Raw genomic sequence first — 18,728 nt, forward strand, 5'->3', positions numbered from 1 at the left:
TCTTTCTTTGTTAGTTTTTTGGCATCCGTAATATCTTTCGCCAATTTGGAAAGATCCCCGAAGAGACATTCAGAGGACGCATCCACTGTTGAGCTATTGCACAAGGCCACGTAATCCTTGTTCAGCTCCTTCTTCATAGCTTGTCGCCGCGTGTTGTTCATGTCATGACAACCTTGGATCGCCAAAGCAATGGCGTCAGTCATGCAGGTCACAAGCTCCTTGTTACCCTTACTTTCCTTCAACACCAGCTCAGTCGCTCTACTCTAGCGACTAAAGATGCAACGAGGGCATTTTGTGACTTTTGCATTTTGGAATCTTGTGTCCTGACTTGTGCAGGGAGCTGGTTCCAAATAAGGTAATTCACACGAGGTGTTCGCAGTCCTTCGACATTCGAGGGACGTGGGTATTTTTCAATCTTCGATTGAATTTTCTCATCGGCCAATTTGTCTTTCAAAAGGGAAGAAAGAATCTCTGGCAGGCCGTCACTGATAGCGGAGCCTGTCTTTTCTCTGACATTCAGATCTTGGACTATGGCAGCCAGTAGGTCAGAGTCTGGCTTTTTGGCCTTAAGTTGCGTTACTTGAGCATCCAGAGAGGCGGTTTCTACGCCATCGATATCGTTTGCCGCCTCGTCCTTGTTTTGGGCTGTCGAAGACAACAGGGGCTCATCCTCATCAACGAAGGATATGTTCGTGAAGTTTTCATTCATCTTCTTCACTTCGCCGAGCAATTCAACAAAGATAGTTTGTAAATCTGGATGAGTGGTGGCGTTTAAAATAGCCTCCGAGGATTCTTCATCCGCCATGACAGTGTCTTGTGGCGGGAAACACGAAATCGCTTCAACTACATTAAAGCGCAATAAAACAATAAGTCAGGCGTTCGTTAAGCCGACCACGTTGGCTCGCCTACGTGTGTCGATATGTACTTCGTATATCTCCTTCGAATTTGCAAAGAATCTTTGACCAAAGTTGTGGAAAATCGTAAAGTAGGTCCTTCGCTTTCTAGCGCAAACCGTGCAATGATCTAGCGCATGCGCTGTGCTATCTCATGGGATCTCCTGTCTCTTAGTCACGTGATAGAACTGCAACTATAAAGTGCCATTCAAAGGCACACTTAAATTTGACTTGGTGGGTTAGAGGGCAAAAATATGTACAAGGTACCTACCTGGCTTGGTCTGGCAGCTTGCTGCTGCATTTACAATAAAACAACAAAGCTAGTAAAGAAAAGGCCCTCACTCCTAAAGTTATCATTCAAGGCAGGTTTCAATCACAAACACTTACAAACGCATATAAACTTATTTGATAGTTGTATAACTGCAACTATAAAGTGTCATTCATAGGCACACTTAAATTTGTCTTGGTAGGTTAGAAGGCAAAAATATGTACAAGGCACCTACCTGGCTTGGTCTGGCAGCTTGCTGCTGCATTTACAATAAAACAACAAAGCTAGTAAAGAAAAGGCCCTCAATCCTAAAGTTATCATTCAAGGCAGGTTTCAATCACAAACAATTACAAACGCATATAAACTTATTTGATAGTTGTATAACTGCAACTATAAAGTGCCATTCATAGGCACACTTGAATTTGTCTTGGTGGGTTAGAGGGCAAAAATATGTACAAGGTACCTACCTGGCTTGGTCTGGCAGCTTGCTGCTGCATATCATTGTACAGCTGTAACGAAAGCCAGATATATTTTATGGTAGGCATGATGTAAGCAATTTGGAATCACATTAAAGGCCTTTAGGAGGCTATCAAAGGGGAGTTGTGATTCAGTTTCACGCATGATTGGAGATGAAGATGCCAAACCATTTTTTTCTAATAATAATAATAATAATAATAATAATAATAATAACAATAACAATAATAATAACAATAATAATAATAATAGTAATAATATTAATAATAGTAATAATAACAATAGTAATAATAATAATAATAACCTTACCATCCACTTCAATCAATCAATCCATCCATCCGTTAAACATATGGGCTTTTTACCTACCTGAGAGAAGGTATCCACCTGTACAACTCTTGAGTCATGTATGAGGTGTTTGGCATCTGTATCACATCACTTGAGATTGACTTTGGATAGAAATGGGTTACTGTACTATCCGTGAATCTCGTTATGCCATAGCTTTTTTTGCACCCTTTGCACTCAAGGGTAATTTTTAACGCAGGAATAGGGCCTTCAAGGGTGCACGATTTGGTTTTCGAGGGTGCGTTGTGCATCGTGATGCCTTCCCCACAGTTCAGGCAAGATTTTAACGGAGGTGACAAAAATCTTGTGTAATGGTATCCACTGTTTTCACACAGCTTCCAAAGTTTGTTGTACGGTAGAACCTTGGGAGTACAGAGGAATTCCATACAATACTTTTCAAGGTAACTGACATGTAAATGAACATCGGCGAGTGAATCAAGGGAATGAGAGCTACAACAGGCAGTAACAATCTTATGGATTAAAACAGTATGTAAAGGAAAGCCTTGGAATTCCGTGCAACGCATTGTGTACGTACATGGTACATGACTCATGGCCAACTTCAAGACTGACAGTCCATTCGAGGTGAGCTTGGCCGACAATATCGCAAGTGCTTCATCTTCCTCGTCATCATCTTGGTACTAGCTATTGAAGCAATTATTGGTGATTGATTGTGGCGATTAATAGGCTAAAAGATAGCCACTCGTACGCTTTTCTTTGGGGTTTTGGGTCGCCTGGTACGCTAGGAGTCTATACGCTGTTAGTAATATGCTATTGGTAAGGGTAGTTTCACTTTTAAAAGTAAGCTGTCCCAGACAATAACACAGACAGTCTATCCAGGTAGCAAATATCTGTGATACTTCCCGCTGTGATACTTCCCGCTGTGATACTTCCCGCTGTGATATGTTAAACCTGTCACTAAGGTCTTTCTCCAGCAAACCCAGAGGCAGTCTTGTCGATACAAAAAAAGTTCATTGAGTTCACACAGATTCGTTGTCCTTCCTCTGGAAACAATTTAAGAGGGATGTTTAGAAGCATTGGTATGGAAATTATAGTAATTGAGACTAAATCCCGGTCTTGGTTCAACAAAGTTATACAAAGTAATAAAAGTTGCATAATCGGAAGTCTCGTGTAAAATCTTTTGTCAGAGTCACTTGCCATAAACCTTCGCACACCAAATCTTTCCACCTCTTAACGTTCTTCCAGATCGTTTATTTGGGAACTTCGTTAGCTCATATGCACTGTATCTCTATTTGACACTCTCAGGCCTTGTCTGCACATGCCTACACTTTTCCGTCTTGTTACTCAGTGACACCATAGCCTCTGTAACCTCTGCATTCAGTGTGTAAGAGATATCCTTACAACAAAATTCCTTGGCCAGATTATTGAGACCAACTCTGTCATGGCACAAAGCGTCGTGGAGTTCACCATGAGGAGACAACCCCAGCCCTTCTGAGGTACAATACACTTGGCAACCCCACATATGAGCCCCAAGCTTCTGTACACTTCATAGCCACGAACAGTGTTTTGGGAAGTCAGTTACTTCAGTCCCGCACTCCTCATCTTACTGTTGGAGCAGGTTTACCAGCTAAACAACAGTTCCAGCTACCTACATACCCACCTTTGTCACAGAATCCAGTGATTTTGGTCAATCAGGGACGTACTATGGGCCAAGTCGCACTAAAGAGCAATTTGAGATTTGGCCCAGACAAATCCAGAATGAAATCAGCCAATGACTAAAGATTTGTCTGGAAGAGCTACAGTCGCACCTAAAAAAAAGAGCAAAATCTGCTAACACAACAGAATGAGTGGCTTTTCTTTTTCTTTGCCCCATCTTTCTGAAGTTCTAAGCTAATGAAAATGGACTTGGTGACGAAGTTGCAGTTGATTTCAACATTTTTTGTCTTCTGGGCATGAGTCAGACTCGTGGTTGAAGGAGCTGGACGAGGAGTTCCTCGATCATTTTGGAAACATTTTAAGGGCTATAAGGCAAACCTGGATAGATTAATCCAAGTAAATGTTTGTTGTATTTGGTATTGTCTGGCCCAGCACATTTTTACCCTTCGTGTGGCTTTCTTGTAAAGGAACTGACTTGGCCAATGTCGCATCATCAAGAAAGTAAGTAACTAATTGTCCAAGCAGCTCCTGAGGCTCTCCGATGGACTTGGCTAAGATTGTGAGTGGCTCTACAAAGGAAATAGAGATGCCGGAGCCAGTGTACAGTGCTTGCTTTCCACTTGCTGGGGTAAAATGGTCTCCACCATAATGATCTTTTGTAGGTACATGTAGGACATCTGGCGATTTCTGAGACGATATACATAACAACTGTTAAGAAGAATTGCCCATCTAATGGTAAAATCTGTTTACTGACCAAAAGGCTGGGCAAACACACCACAAAGTAAGCAATGTCATGTGGCTCCCCCTTAAATCAGAATTCAGATTTTACTCACCTGTAATGAAGTGGTATCCCCAGTTTCTAGGCTGAATAGCTTTTGAAAGTATACAGAAACTTCACGGGGAGGTTCTATAAGAAAAGAAGACTTCTTAGTAGGAATTTCAAGCTTAAGGAACGTTTAATATCTATCCACATTATGTTTATTAAAGTATTCATATCCATTTAAAACCAACCAGAAATTTTAAGTTAACCTAATATCTAATGTTTAAACACGTATGCAAGCACGCAACTGAAAAATAAGTTTATGTCAAGAAGAACAACGTAAGCCTTGAGAAAGTAAAAGAACTAATTTTTACTCACTCAGAATTTCCAGCTTTTGCTCAAGCTCCCTAATCATTTCACTGAGGACGTTGCAGTTTAAACACCAAACCTCTGCCTGAGTTGTTTTGTCCCATAATTTGCATTGCTCTGCTGAAGGATCTCAAGGAGGTTTTTAAATAGTGATCTCGGTGATCATGGTGAGGTGTTTCCTATGCCACTGGACATGAGAGAATTGTATCACAGCTGAATGATGTCTGGTGAGTCATCAAGTGGGGTATTCAAAAGGCTATGCATTGATGAGCTTTCCTGACTTGGCTGTGTTGCTGTACATGCTGGAGATAATATGTATTTTATGTTGCTAGATCTCAATGAAAGAGGCGATGAAGTGGAAAATGATGACGCAGGTGTAAAGGGTAACTTGAGTGTTGTTGATACATCTGATGGGCAACCAAACTTTAAGTCGGAAGGGGCTGCAAAGGTGATGCGCTGTGTGGAAGCTGACCTTGACTTGGACTGTTTTTTCTTTTAATGCAGACACATCAATCACCAGGCCTATTTGCATTATAAAAACGTAGGGCAGCATTCTGGGCAGCCTGTGATTTGGCAATCTCCTCTTTTCGACTGTTCTTTGGTTTGGGTTTTTTCTTTTCAATGTCGTTGGCAGGTGCATTTTCTTTCTCTCCCATTGCCTTAAGTTTCACTTTGGGACATTTTTGTTTGGCACTGTTCCTTTACTGCTTCAATTTCACTGGCCTTAAATTGGAGTTTCCTTTTTCAGCTGGTTGCTCTGAGTTTGGCGACTATTTTATTTTGAGCAATGTTAACTGCAGACCCATCAATAGTTTGATGTTCTTCAAAACAGTGTCAATCAGTGAGTACATTTCATGTCAAATTATGCAGAGACAAAAGTATCATCCTTAACTATACAGCATGATACATTATCTTCTAAATAACGTTATAATATTACAAAATGATAAACCCAAAGAGGTTGGGTGGAAACATGCACCCACTCCTCCCTCTCCTGTGCTGTTGTTGGGGCTTGAAATTTGTTTCTATGTGTCTGATATCTGCCGCAAAGCCAGGCGGAAAAAACGGCGGCATGAGCACTGGTGGACGAGCGGTAACCGACCAGCAAGTAGGCACTAGGACATCCGTAGTCCTCAAAATTGTGAATGTCAACGTTAGTCATGATGCCATCTTGTGGGATGAGCCCTTGAAGTAACTCTCCTTTCTGGTGACCTTTTACCAGTAAGAGGATCTTAGGTTCTGTGGTAAGGTAGTCTCCGGAGCTTTCGGCTGTCGTAGGAAAGCCCTGGCAAAACCATGGGAAGACTGAAGATTTCGTGTGGCGTTGTGAAAGGTACTTTGGGCTTTGTCCGGCTTGTCAAATGGAACGTTTGTTCCAAAGGTGAAGGTGGCCGGGCTTCCTCCTTGAACAGAAAAAATGACATAGGGTAAACGGTCCCTGGCAATGTTAAAAACTGTCCAATTTGCAAACAAAGACAAAGAAAATCTTAACAATCTTTAAAAACAAAGATCCATTTTCTGTTTTGTGATGCTATGCCAGTGAACATGCGCAACAGTCTGTATGATAGAAAGTGATGAAAAGAGGAAAGGGAGCAAAGTCTTATAAGTCCAAAAAAGAGAAGAAATAATGGTAACATCTAGTTGGACAAAGGGAATACAAAAGGTGTGCAAAATGGTCTCTTTCAGACCAAAGGTATTTCTTATAGTGTTTGCAAAGCTGAAGGGCACCTTGTTTGAGAGCGTGTGGGGATGTGGGAACCTTAGAGCTGTACCATGCCATTACGCTGTAGTTAAAAGTAAAGAAAAAGAAAAAGAGTACAATGAATTTAAGTTAGAGCAAAGGCTGTGAAAGCTAAAACATTGGTGACTTTTGAAGTTGATACTGGTTACAGGTGTTGTACGCATTTGCAAATGTCTTGAATCTGATTAGTGAGTTGTCCATCCAAAATGTGATAGGTCTCATCCAGGTCGGCAATTGTTTTGTTGTCAAAGGACAATGGCGGGAGTATGTAAAGAGACTGGTAATGAAGCTGAAAAAGTGAGTTGTTAGTAGTGGGTGACCAGGGTACAAATGAAGAGTGGGCTGACTGAAATATAGGTGGTGAAAATGAGATGGTGTTAAGGCATTTTACTAGGCCAATGGCTTGTGAGTCAAAGGAAATGTTACAAGGCACATGGAGGACGGACAAAGGAGTTACAGAAACATAGTTCTTTGTTCCCATTGAACTAAAAAGAGTTATTGTTGTGGTGGTGGTGGCCAAATAACGTGCGCTAATGTGAATCAGTGGAATTACATTGTGGCAGTTGGTTACTTGACAGTGATGACATTGAAATGGAAGTTTAGTTGAGGGGAGTCAGTGCTGTTTCTTTTGGCATGCTTAGTTTATAGTGGTACTTTTAAAATTTAATTACCTCCTCTTCCTCCCCATCATCATCATCGTCATTCATCTTTTGCAATAAAACAACAAAGCTAGTAAAGAAAACGTCTCTCACTCTTAAAGTTCTCAAGGCGGGTTTTAATCATGAATCAAAAAAGTCTCTTATGTTACAAATATGTATCAAAAATTACAATTACAATTACAAATGAAGAAAAACTTATTTGTATGTTGTATAACTGCAACTAAAAAGTGTCATTCATAGGGACACTTTAATTTGTGTAGGTGACTTAGATGGCAAAAATGTGCACAAGGTACCTAGCTGGCTTGCTCTGGCACCCCACTGCTGCATATCCTTTCACAGCTGTACAGTGTAAGAAAAGGCAGATATAATTTATGGTAAAGCATGATGTTAGCAATTTGGAATCACATTGAAGGCCTTGAGGAGGCTATCAAAGGGGAGTTGTGATTCAGTTTCACGCATGATCAGAGATGTTGCCAAGCCATTGTCGTCAAGCCCTTTTTTCTGATACAGTTAGGACTTCAAACTTGTTCTGAAATACAAACTGTCCAGGATGGACTGAATATTCTTTGGTTTTCTTTGGTTTTCTTTGGTATTCCATTCATCGACATCATCATCATTATCGTTCACCTGATACAACAAAATAACAAAGCTAGTAAAAAAATTTCTCTCTTAAAGTTCTCATTCAAGGCAGATTTTAATCACGAATCAAGTCTCTTATTTTACAATGTACATCTGATCGCTTAGTTGCCAGAACGTTGAAATAATGCCATTTAATGCAGTTGTGAACTGTTGATGGATATAAGGCTGACATGCATATAAGGATGACTGCAAATTTCCAGCATTCTGCAAACGCTTTGGTGAGATGGAACTTTGATCTAACAACCAAATTGCTTCAACAGACAAAGTAAAGTATTAACATGGCACCCGAAGGCAAATGCTGAAGAGGACCACCAAGAGACACTTAACGAAGAACAGTGAACAAGGAGAGAAAACATCTGGTAATTGGACCTCAACATGTCCATCTTCATACACTGAGTGCAAATAGACTGCAGTATGTATGCATCACACAGTTTCCTTACAACAAAATTCTTTGGCCAGATTATTCAGACCAACTCTGTTATGACACAGTGTCATGGAGTTAACTGTAGGGTTTGTCTGATTTTTTTGTATTTCTCGAAGATAAACGACAGAGACAACCCCAAGCCCTTCTGACGTCAAATGTGTCCCAAAAATTCTCGAAATTTTCAGTAGAGTTTCTGTGCCTCTACTGCCTCCATGTAGCCCTGTAAATACTGTACTGTACTGCACTACTCTGCTATTCTACTCTGCGCCACACTACAGAACTCTACTCTACTCTATGCTACTATACTGTACTGTACTCTTCTCTAATCTCTGCTACAGTACAGTCTAATCTTCTCTATTTCACTCTACTCTGCTCCCCTCTGCTCTGCTCTGCTCTACTCTACTGTTGAACATTCTTAAGTGTTCAACAGAAAATGAGTCACGAGCACAGCAGGGGGCATTTAACTAGTTTAATCATAGCTTCTTTGTTATCTGCTTGCACTTGAGGTGACTTGGCCATTTGCTGTCTAGGTTCTTTAGAAACTCTGGTCCATTCTACCACAGTCAGTTCTCGAAAAGTTCCTGTCCAGATAAGCCACAAGATGTAGACCAGCTCAATTTTTGGAACCTGGACAGTAATTCCATGCAGCCTCGGGTACGGTCTTATGAACTTCTGGAGTGTGATTTTGAACATATTGTTTCCAGGACTTCCCCTGCTTTGTTCGGCAAATGACGGTTGTAGAATTGACCCAGAAGGTTTGTTTGATTTCACGGGGAGTGACTGCAACAGGTTGCAGAAAAGTCTTGCTGAGATTGGTGTACCAAGTAGTCTGTTTGATGGGTGCCACCCTTGTTTTTGACGAAAGTAATTGGACCGCAACATGTCCATCTTCATACTCTGAGCGCAAATACATGGCAGCAGCATAGGTCTTTGGTACATCACTAAAGGCATGAATTTGAATGTCAGTTGGTGGCAAACTCGACTTACAGTAAAATAGACTGCTTCATATTTAACCGATGCAAATGCCGCATTCTTATGCTTGTGACAGGAAATCTTATCTTAGAGATAGGTGACAGTGGTCACGAAAATTTGCTAAAATGTATGGGGCTGTTGGAAATCACCAGTTGACCCAACACTAGTCTCGTCGTAAATCTTTTATTCGTCACAAAGCTCACCAAAAATCTCAACCGTCACCGAATACGTTGGTTTTCTACTCTGAATTACAGACCATTCCTTATTGTAAATGTATTCTATGTTCACGTGATCAACTTGTCGCTCAAGCTTGGTTACATTAATCTGTCTGGTTGTTGATTACTATCACGGTCCTTGTCACGATATGAATTTCCTTTTTTGTCATGCACCTATGAGTAGCGCAGCCGTGAATCTTTAACAGGGCTTAACGTAAACTTACATTAAAATTGAACATTATTAAAAAAATGGGAGCTAATTTTAATTCCGAATTCATTGACCCCCCCCCCCCAATTTGTCTTGAAAAGAGAAAATGTCTATTAAACTTGTCAAACTACTCTATTCGAAACGAAAACTATGATTACATTGTCCACAATTTAAAATAAAGCGAATGTTACGTAATTGTTCTCGTCATTTGCAAGTGCAGCAATGCGTCCTCGGGCATCCCGTGCTGCCTGCCTCGTTTCTCTCCTTGGGGCGAACTCTGCTGCGTTGACGCTTAATACATTCTGTGCTCTCTGGGGTTCATAATCACACGACAACTCAAGAGGGTAGAGCTTTTGTAGCGCTCGCTCAAGGTACGACCCAGTTGCGGTTTTCATCCTCGCAGCTCTCACTATACCATCTTGTCCAGTGATTAGCCCATCCACTATTCCCATCTTCCACTTCCCGCGGTTTGTATCGTCGTCTTTTACCAGCATCATGTCACCCACTGCTATGTCACTTTGGTTTCACTTTGGTTTAAGGTGATGCTGCTCGCGTAATCCCCGTAAATAGTCATCCGTCCACCGTCGCCACATTGCGTCTTTACAGCGCTTGAGGTACTTCGCATGCTTCCTGAGGTCTGGGGACTCTAGATGATAGTGCTCTAACTCCGGTAGGAGGTTTGGTGGTCCGAAAAGCAACGAGCTAGGGGTGAGAACTGACAGTTGTGGATCATCCTCCACGTAGCTAAGGGGGCGGTTGTTGAGTGCGACTTCGACGTCTAATAAAACGTCCTGCAGCTCTGCCCATGTCAGTAAGCCACCACCGATGGATTTATACAGCGCACAATTGACCAGTCCGATTAGGCGTTCGAACTGCCCTCCCTACCAGGGAGCCCTGCTTAGGTTGAATTGCCACATTATTCTGTGCGTCGCCAGGTAATCGTGAACTTTCTCGTCACTCATAATGGTCTTGAGAAGGTTCGCGCCGCCGACAAACGTTTTCCCATTGTCGGAGTAGATCTTTTCTGGACGTCCCCGGTGTGCGATGAACCTCTTCAAACTGGTAATGAATTCTGTGGTCTCCATGTTTGGCAGCAGCTCTAAATAGATTCCACATGTTGGACTACAAGTGTAGAGTACAATGTACGCCTTGCCTTCGTTCTTCTTTCCCTTTTGGTACCTCAGAGGGCCAGCGAAGTCAACACCGATCACTTGAAATGCTGCTGTTCCTTCAGTTCGATCTCTCGGTAAATTCCCAGGAGGTGGGCTTTTTAATGCAACTGCCTGGAACCTTTTGCATCCATAGCATTTCTTAATCACCTTCTTCGCTAGTCGTCTAAGTCTCGGTACCCAGTACCGTTCGTGCACTTTTGTTACAGTGAGTCCAACTCCCCCATGGAGTGTGGCCTGATGAGAAAACATTGTTAGTTTCTCCATGAAGGGGTGACTGTCCGGGAGATAAATGGGATAATCTCCCTGGATTCTCCCGCGACACTCCAGTAGCGCATCTTGTCTCTCTTGTAGGTTCAGCTGTAGTCGATCTTCAAATTTCTCGCTTCCCTTCGCGTTGTTTTTGAGCACGTGCCACCCAGAAAAGTGTTTGCCTCTCAGTCTCGTCAGTTCTGAGGGGTCCATTTGTCCTTTGCTCCTCGTGTTTGCGGGTGTTGTTTACAAAACGCGAAATCCAGGCACAAGCTCTCAACACTTTCCACAGAGCAAACTTCTCTAGCAGTCCGTCAAACTCGTCTGTCACTTCTCGGTCTCCGGCAAATACTACTCGGGTCACTTTTGCTTCTGCTTGGCTTTCAAGAGTACTGTTCGTCATAATGTCGCATGGCCAGCTTTCTTTCTCTGCTAAACATTTAGGTCCTCTCCACCATAGCTCCTCTCATTGCATACTTCCACCACGACTTCCCAGGTCTGCAGGGTTCTCTTGACTCGTCATGTGACGCCTTTGTACGTTTGAATGTTGATGGATCTTGCTAACCCGGCTGCTGACGAACTGTTTGTAATTTCCAGCTCCTTGTATCTAGTGCAAGGCGACTGTACTGTCCAGCCAACAGTGCATTTCACCGACAGGAAAGCCCTCCAGCGCGTCTCTTGTGTTTGTTATCAGATTAATCGCCATATGACCAGAAACCAGCTCCAGTCGGGGGATGCTCAGGCCTTTTTTTTTGCAGAATCTTCCGCAGTGGCTGGTTCAACAAACACTTAGGACTGTATTTGTCGTTTTCTCCACTTTATTGCAGCTTCGTTCGTACATTCGTTCTGATCAATCTTATCGCTCTAATCGTTCTGACTTAAAAACAAGGAGAGCGGATCACATTACGCCAATCCTCCGCAAGCTTCACTGGCTGCCCGTGCGCAAGCGTTTTATTTTTAAGATTTTACTTTTTACTTACAAAATTTTAAACGGTTTAGCACCCTGTTACTTGGCGGAACTTATTAATCTTCGTCAACCGATAAGGTGTCTTCGTTCAAATAATGATCACCTGGGACGGCACATACCGGTGTTTAGAACAAAGACCTACGGGGGACGCGCTTTTTCATCCTGTGCGCCAGCACTGTGGAATAGCCTCCCACTTGATGTGAGAAGTGCCCCATCAGTGGATACGTTTAAAACTAAGCTTAAAACGTTTTTGTTTAATAATGATCTTTAGTATCTTTATAATGAATTTTAGTATCTTATGATGAATTTTAGTATTTTATCATCCATTGTAATTTAATATATTTTCCTTATATTGGTTTCGTTATCGTTTTTATGGAGGGGGAATTGGAACAAAAATGCCATTGAATCACATTTCATGCCATTGGATCTTCGATGCTATGTCATTGGATCAAACATCGTTCTATCCGACAATATTTTTCATGTCATTGGATCGTATGTCATTCTATCGGACCATATTTTTCATGTCATTGGATCGAACTTCATGCCATTGGATCGGACTTCATGTCATTGGATCAAACTTCATGTCATTGGATCAAACTTCATGCCATTGGATCAAACTTCATGTCATTGGATCAAACTTCATGTCACTGGATCGAAATTCATGTCATTGGATCAAACTTCATGTCATTGGATCAAACTTCATGTCATTGGATCGGACTTCATGCCATTGGATCGGACTTCATGTTATTGGATCGAACTTCATGTCATTGGATCGGACTTCATGTTGTTGGATCGAACTTCATGTTGTTGGATCGAACTTCATGTCATTGGATCGAACTTCATGTCATTGGATCGAACTTCATGCCATTGGATCGGACTTCATGTTATTGGATCGAACTTCATGCCATTGGATCGGACTTCATGTTGTTGGATCGAACTTCATGTCATTGGATCGAACTTCATGCCATTGGATCGGACTTCATGCCATTGGATCGGACTTTATGTTATTGGATCATGCATCATTCTAATGGAAGCTGTGGGTGCTGTCCTGTACGTCACTTAATCGGAATTTATGTAATTGGATCGGAATTCATGTCGTTGGATCATACATCATTCTATCAGACCATAATATCTCGTGTGCCACAATATCTTTGTTTCATTTGATCTTACATTATTTAAAAGCCCAAATCCTCATGTCGGCAAGTGCATTATAATACGGTACATTATAAATATCATACAAGAAGTACCTACCTAAAAATTGTCTCCCAGGGTGCTTTTCAGGCATAATTTTTAAAAATGGCGGCCACTGAAGAAGGTCAGCATCAAACGGTACGAGAACTGATAGTAAACAACGTAAAAACCGTTCTTGTCGATGTTATAAATCGGCTCAATTCGAATACAGGTCTTGATTATAGCTTATATAAGGTTGAATGGCTATGTTCACTGATTTTGAGACTGGGTGGAATGTTTGAAGAAGAATTGCTCCCAAACTTGCTTCAAGCTCGCCACCTAATATTACAGATGGTGAATGAGGATTCCTTCGACGACTACAGTACTACGAGAGCAGTGATAGCAACTGGAAGTAAAGGAAGGCCGAAACTCGACATCAGCCGAAACCAGCTAGAGTATTATCTTGAGAAAGGTTTTAAGGGCGCTGACATAGCCAAGATGCTTAGAGTCAGTGATAAAACAGTGTACAGAAGACTCCATGAATTTGGAATCTCGGTTCGTGCAAGTTATTCAAGTATGAGTGAAGCAGAATTAGATGCTGTCATCCAGGATATACTTCATAATTTCCCAAATTGTGGGTACAAGTCCATGCGTGGTCATCTCCTGTCCAAGGGCCACAAAATTCAAGAATAAAGAATCAGAGAAGCAATGAGAAGAGTTGACCCTGAAGGTAATATATTAATGTCAAGACAGTAAGAGAAGAGGTGGGAGGTGGGTCATTAATACAGAAGAACCCCAATTAAGCAGCCACCCTCCGGGAAAGGACAAGTGGCTTAAAAATGTTGCATGTATTTTCAATCAAGTTGTTAACAATTAGAAGGTTTCACACCTTTTCCTTTGGGTTGCTTGTCATCATGTTGTAGGCACTGCTGTCAGAGGTCTCCAGATTCGTGTGACACACAGAAGATCTTACAGTGTAAGGGCCCCTTTAGCCCTTTGGCACATGGATGGTCACCATAAACTGGTGAGGTATGTGTATTTGCCAAAATTGAAAAACAATTTTTCACCATGAAAACAGCTCGTGTTTCTTTCAAGGGTGAATTAATGAATTAAGGAATTCGTTGCCGGAAATTTGATTATATTCATTGCTTTAATATTCCATTCTTGAAGTGAATATCTCAACATTGAATGGCGACTTGATTGTTGATTGGATTGTTGTCTGGCTTCACGCAATAAGCATGTGGGAATTTGGCCAAAATTTGCATAATTTTGACTGTAACTGGTAAACTGTCATATGTCACACACTGTTTTCTCATCATTTTGTTTGTCACTTGCTTTTCTTAACCCTCTCATGATAGAAAAAGAGAGAGGCAGAGATTTTAGTGCACTCAAAAGGCTCAAAATGCTGCTGGCAGAAGAGAAAGTGGGAAAAATGTTGTTACCCAGTTTTTGTTTTTATGGAAATTAGGGATATTTTGTTGCACTAAGTCAGGCATCATGAAATCAACATTTTTGTTTTGAATCAAGTTGCCATTTCAACATTGAAATATTCCTTTCAAAAATAGAATATTGAAGCAAAGAATGAAGTCAAATCTCCGTAAATGAATTCATTAATTCACCATTGATAGGAACACTTGAGGTGTTTTGTTTATTTGCTATTTTCTCCTTTTGTACATCATGTCCATGTTGCTTTTTAGGTGGAAATTTGTCATACATGGGTGTATTGATGGATTTTCTAGAAAGATCATGTTTCTTCGATGCAATGGAAGCAATCAGGCTGACACTGTCCTTGACTTGTTCTTGGAAGCAATCAATGTCCATGGTCTGCCATCACGAGTAAGATCAGATCACGGAGTGGAAAATGTGAATGTTGCGTGGTACATGCTTACTCACCCAGCAAGAGGACCAGGAAGGGGCAGTATAATCACTGGGCCAAGTGTACACAATCAACGGATAGAACGATTGTGGAGAGACTTGTTTGCAAGCTGTATCTACATTTATTATTCAGTATTCTACTTTCTTGAGGAATCTGGGCATTTAGAGTTGTCCAACAACATCCACATGTTCTGTGTGCATTACACATTTCTACCAAGAATAAATCAGCACCTCCATGATTTTGCAAGTTCCTGGAATGATCACCCAATCAGAACTGCAAGAAACAAAACACCAAACCAGCTTTGGATAATTGATTTAATTGACAATGCAAGAATCATGGAAGTTTCTATGGAGCAACAGGTGGAAGAGCTTTCTTATCTTATTTCCCTCAACATTTGTAGGCCAATGACAATCTCTTTGAAATGGCTTAAGGATGTTCAGCGTTAAAATATTATATACCTCCCCGTCTTCGGAATTCTATACAGGAATTCTAGTACACAGCTTCGTTGATGAATAACTTTTGTATGTATAAATTTACTAGTATTCTTCGTGAATGCTGTTCACTGATTGGCTTTGCTACTATCTATTGTTGTTGATTGTAAGTAGCAGTTATCGAGAAAATGGCACCTGCTTCTTCTCGTTTGCGAAATGTTTTTAGTGACTGTAAAGATTTGGATAGTGTTGTTGTTAGTTGTGAGCATCTAGTTGCTTTATACCAAAACAATAAGATTATTCACTTGATTATTAGATCCTGTTATAGTTGACTTGGGCTTTGCCCTCATCAACTATCACACAATAGAAATCTCATGCTCGTAATCTAATTGTTAAGTAGAATTTATAAAGATTATCAAAGAAAACAAATTGAGATTGCTTTACAAGTCTCTTAAAAATTCAGTGCCATCAAAGTGAAAGCTACCCAATTTCTAATCCATTGTGGCCAACAATAATTATTTTAAAATTATTTAGTGGAAGATTTTCTCTTTGGGATGTTTTTGTGTATCTAGACAACAGACAGGTTTATTATAATAATTTCATCGGTTATTGTGGCATATTTTTGTGCTAACGGAGAATTCAGCAGGCTAAAATATATTTTATCTCACTGCCGTGGACCAATCAGAAACAAGAAAGTAACAAAGCTAGCCAATCAGAGCTGTAAATAAGGGCAATATATGAAGACTATCACCCATCTGTAATTTCCTGTTCCTTTCATTCATTTTGTATAAATCTTGCCTTAGCAGAATTGGGATGACTATGGCATAGACTGTGATGGGCCCCTTCCAGAGAGTTGTCGAGATGAGGAGGCTGTGATCATCCCGAATATTCCGAACCCACTAACAGACAGTGATTATCATGACCTGATCCATGCCATAAATCCAATGCAGCATGACAATAGTTATGGGATTGATGTGTACTTGAGTGCTTGCAACTTTGTTGCAGAGAGACTCTCATTGCAGTGAACAGTCAGTCTCTGGCCATGACTGGCAGGAGGTGTTAGGAGTCTAAATTTGTGATTCAGAAGTTTAGTCAGAGAACAAATTCGAGAGAAAATAACCTTCTAAAACCAAATCCTGGGAATATTGTGTTCTGGCATGCTAGTTCCAGCACTAAACCAGAGCAATGATAACTGTGTTTACTGTTATCTCAGTACTAATCAAGATACAGTTTAGCAAATACTTGTTTCTCTTTTATTGATGACAAATCAACTCATTATCAACTCATTGCACTAGGCACCTACTGGTATCTGTGTGTTACTAACAAAGAAGTAATGTTGTGTTAATCCAATGTTATCTGGTATAAATGACCTACTGGGTACTTCCCACCAATGTAACTACATGTATGTATCCCATGTCATTTTAATCACATGATTCATACTTGAATGCCAATGTGGCTTTTTACATAAAAAAAGCTCTAATAAAACTGGAACCTAAAAATTTATAACTTGAAAATCTCTGAACAACAAGAAAACAACTAAAATTTACCATTTCAACTGAAATGCAATAACACAGGCCTTTTACATGCAATTAAAACCATCATATGATATCCTTATATTTCTGAATTTCAACATTGCAAAAACAAACACAACAGTGAAAATTGTACACCTGTATGATAAAGACACATTCATGCAAATGAAAATCCTTTTGACCCATATCGGATTGCAGTGTCCATGCAATTCATGAACTCCTGATATGTATTATGGCCAATGGGAAGCAATAAAGACATGAAACAACACTCTGATGTTGGTAACTGGCTGCTCTCATTTGTATTAAACTTAACCACCAAGATCTCTTTTCGTGGAGGTAGGAAATCCCATCCGGTCCAGAAGCAGCACAAGTCATTCAGCCGTGTCTCACCTGCAAGTTTAGTGTAATGATTATTGTTAGAGGGCACTGGTTGTGTTCTATTGCAGTTTTATGAATGTGTTTGGTTCCGTCATAATTGACATTGAAGTCTATTATTGTTAAATTTTACAGTTATGTTGCAGACCATTAATGGACACAGACCTTGATGAACAACACTTCCCTTAACCCTGCACCAGAATGTCTAAGACCAACTTGTTATTGCCGTCATCACTCTAACACCTATTATCTTTTTTGAAGAAGGTGAAACCAAATGAAAAAAAAAAACTTCCAATGTGAAGTTATTTTTTTAATGTACCCACTTTGATATCAGATAAATACCTTCCTTTCTTTGGGCAATTTCCTGCACATATTGCTCAAACATAATTCTTGCCTGGACTTCTTTCTCTCCACTTTCATTGTCATAGGTAACTTTAGCCAGGAATTCTGTAGCAGATATGTGCTTTGCAGCATGAGGCGGAAAAACAATCTCTACCAGTGATGGCTGCTGGGTTAGGAAGCTTTGCAACGTCACCTCATTCATTCCTGTTACAATTTGAATAATAATAATAATGATGATAATAATAATAATTAATAATATTACTAAATAATAATAATAATTTTAATTTTAATAATAAAAGAGTTAAATGTAGGAATCATTACATTTAAACACATGCAGACTGCTACTGGTATTCCATTTCCAGGATTGAAAAACCTTCAAAAACCAGCACATCAAAGGTGTACTATACATGAAATCTTTCAACAAATTTTAGCCCTGTTTCTTGGCATCTTCAGGACAATGTTCATTCAATCACAACCTACAAAAGCATGACAACTCAGTGTTTATCTGGGCCACATTCTGAAAGTACATGTGTAAAACATTCAATATGCTAATAAATACACCGCAGATAAAATAATCTTGTCATTACCGGTATTACCTTTAAACATGTCATCCAGCTCACGTTTTCTCTTATCAATTACAAAGTACCAAAGCAGTCCTTGCATTAGGACATCTCTACCACTGCAGAGAAGTTCAGGTTCCAAACCAGCCTCCATCATGTAGGTAGCTAGGTTTGCTCTTAGTTCATCTGAAATCTTTTCATCAGCATTCCACTGTTGTAACTGTTGTATCCAAACAAAGATCTGTTACATCCAAGCTTTAATTTAAAGTCAAAATATGTGTTTAAAATAAATTTGTCTTTTTGCATGCACTTAAAAAACTTGACCATCCCAACTGTGCTTTGAAGTGTAAAATCTGTCATTACTTAATTCCTCATTGACATAATCCTCTAGCAATGTCTTAAAAAAATAAAAGGAACAAAACCTCAATATTATTTCTCAGTCCTTATACATGTACTCTGATGTGGTGGCATGTCATATCACC

At 40.3% G+C, this 18,728-nt stretch overlaps 2 protein-coding genes and 5 pseudogenes across 3 annotated transcripts; 2 read left to right on the forward strand and 5 right to left on the reverse strand.

Moving 5' to 3' along the window:
• The window catches only part of LOC149106298 (uncharacterized), a 1,086-nt pseudogene extending 281 nt beyond the window's left edge, over positions 1–805 (reverse strand).
• LOC149106296 (uncharacterized) overlaps positions 1–6,810 on the forward strand; it is a 21,339-nt pseudogene extending 14,529 nt beyond the window's left edge.
• LOC149106299 (uncharacterized) lies at positions 1,993–2,528 on the reverse strand. The gene has a single exon (XM_089298854.1). The coding sequence runs from the start codon at positions 2,526–2,528 to the stop codon at positions 1,998–2,000; it is 531 nt and encodes a 176-aa protein (XP_089154980.1). The 3' UTR covers positions 1,993–1,997.
• LOC149106300 (uncharacterized) lies at positions 3,979–4,984 on the reverse strand (annotated as a pseudogene).
• A 3,289-nt stretch (positions 6,811–10,099) lies between the features above and the next one.
• LOC149106301 (uncharacterized) lies at positions 10,100–11,209 on the reverse strand (annotated as a pseudogene).
• LOC149106302 (uncharacterized) lies at positions 10,380–17,237 on the forward strand (annotated as a pseudogene). Its single transcript, XR_016210042.1, has 4 exons — positions 10,380–13,863; positions 14,057–14,162; positions 14,831–15,368; positions 16,247–17,237. The product of XR_016210042.1 is annotated as an uncharacterized LOC149106302 (transcript).
• Positions 17,127–18,722, reverse strand: LOC149106303 (uncharacterized). The gene is made up of 4 exons (XM_089297346.1): positions 18,702–18,722; positions 18,283–18,466; positions 17,687–17,890; positions 17,127–17,359 (listed from the first exon to the last, which is right to left on the reverse strand). Exons 1-4 carry the CDS (start codon positions 18,720–18,722, stop codon positions 17,127–17,129), a joined length of 642 nt encoding a protein of 213 aa, XP_089153472.1.
• Positions 18,723–18,728: the final 6 nt, after the last annotated feature.

The sequence above is a fragment of the Orbicella faveolata genome, unplaced genomic scaffold (genome assembly GCF_042242905.1).
Source record: "Orbicella faveolata isolate gen_17 unplaced genomic scaffold, um_ofav_v1 contig_3, whole genome shotgun sequence".
In the NCBI taxonomy this organism is placed as follows: Eukaryota; Metazoa; Cnidaria; class Anthozoa; order Scleractinia; family Merulinidae; genus Orbicella; species Orbicella faveolata.

Coding starts and splice junctions, on each gene's coding strand:
- LOC149106299 (XM_089298854.1), bottom strand. CDS start 2,528: ATGAGTCATGTACCATGTACGTACACAATGCGTTGCACGGAATTCCAA.
- LOC149106303 (XM_089297346.1), bottom strand. CDS start 18,722: ATGACATGCCACCACATCAGA. Junction 17,891..18,282: donor GCTGGATGACATGTTTAAAG/GTAATACCGGTA, acceptor AAATTGTAACAG/GAATGAATGAGGTGACGTTG. Junction 17,360..17,686: donor AATTGCCCAAAGAAAGGAAG/GTATTTATCTGA, acceptor CTAAACTTGCAG/GTGAGACACGGCTGAATGAC.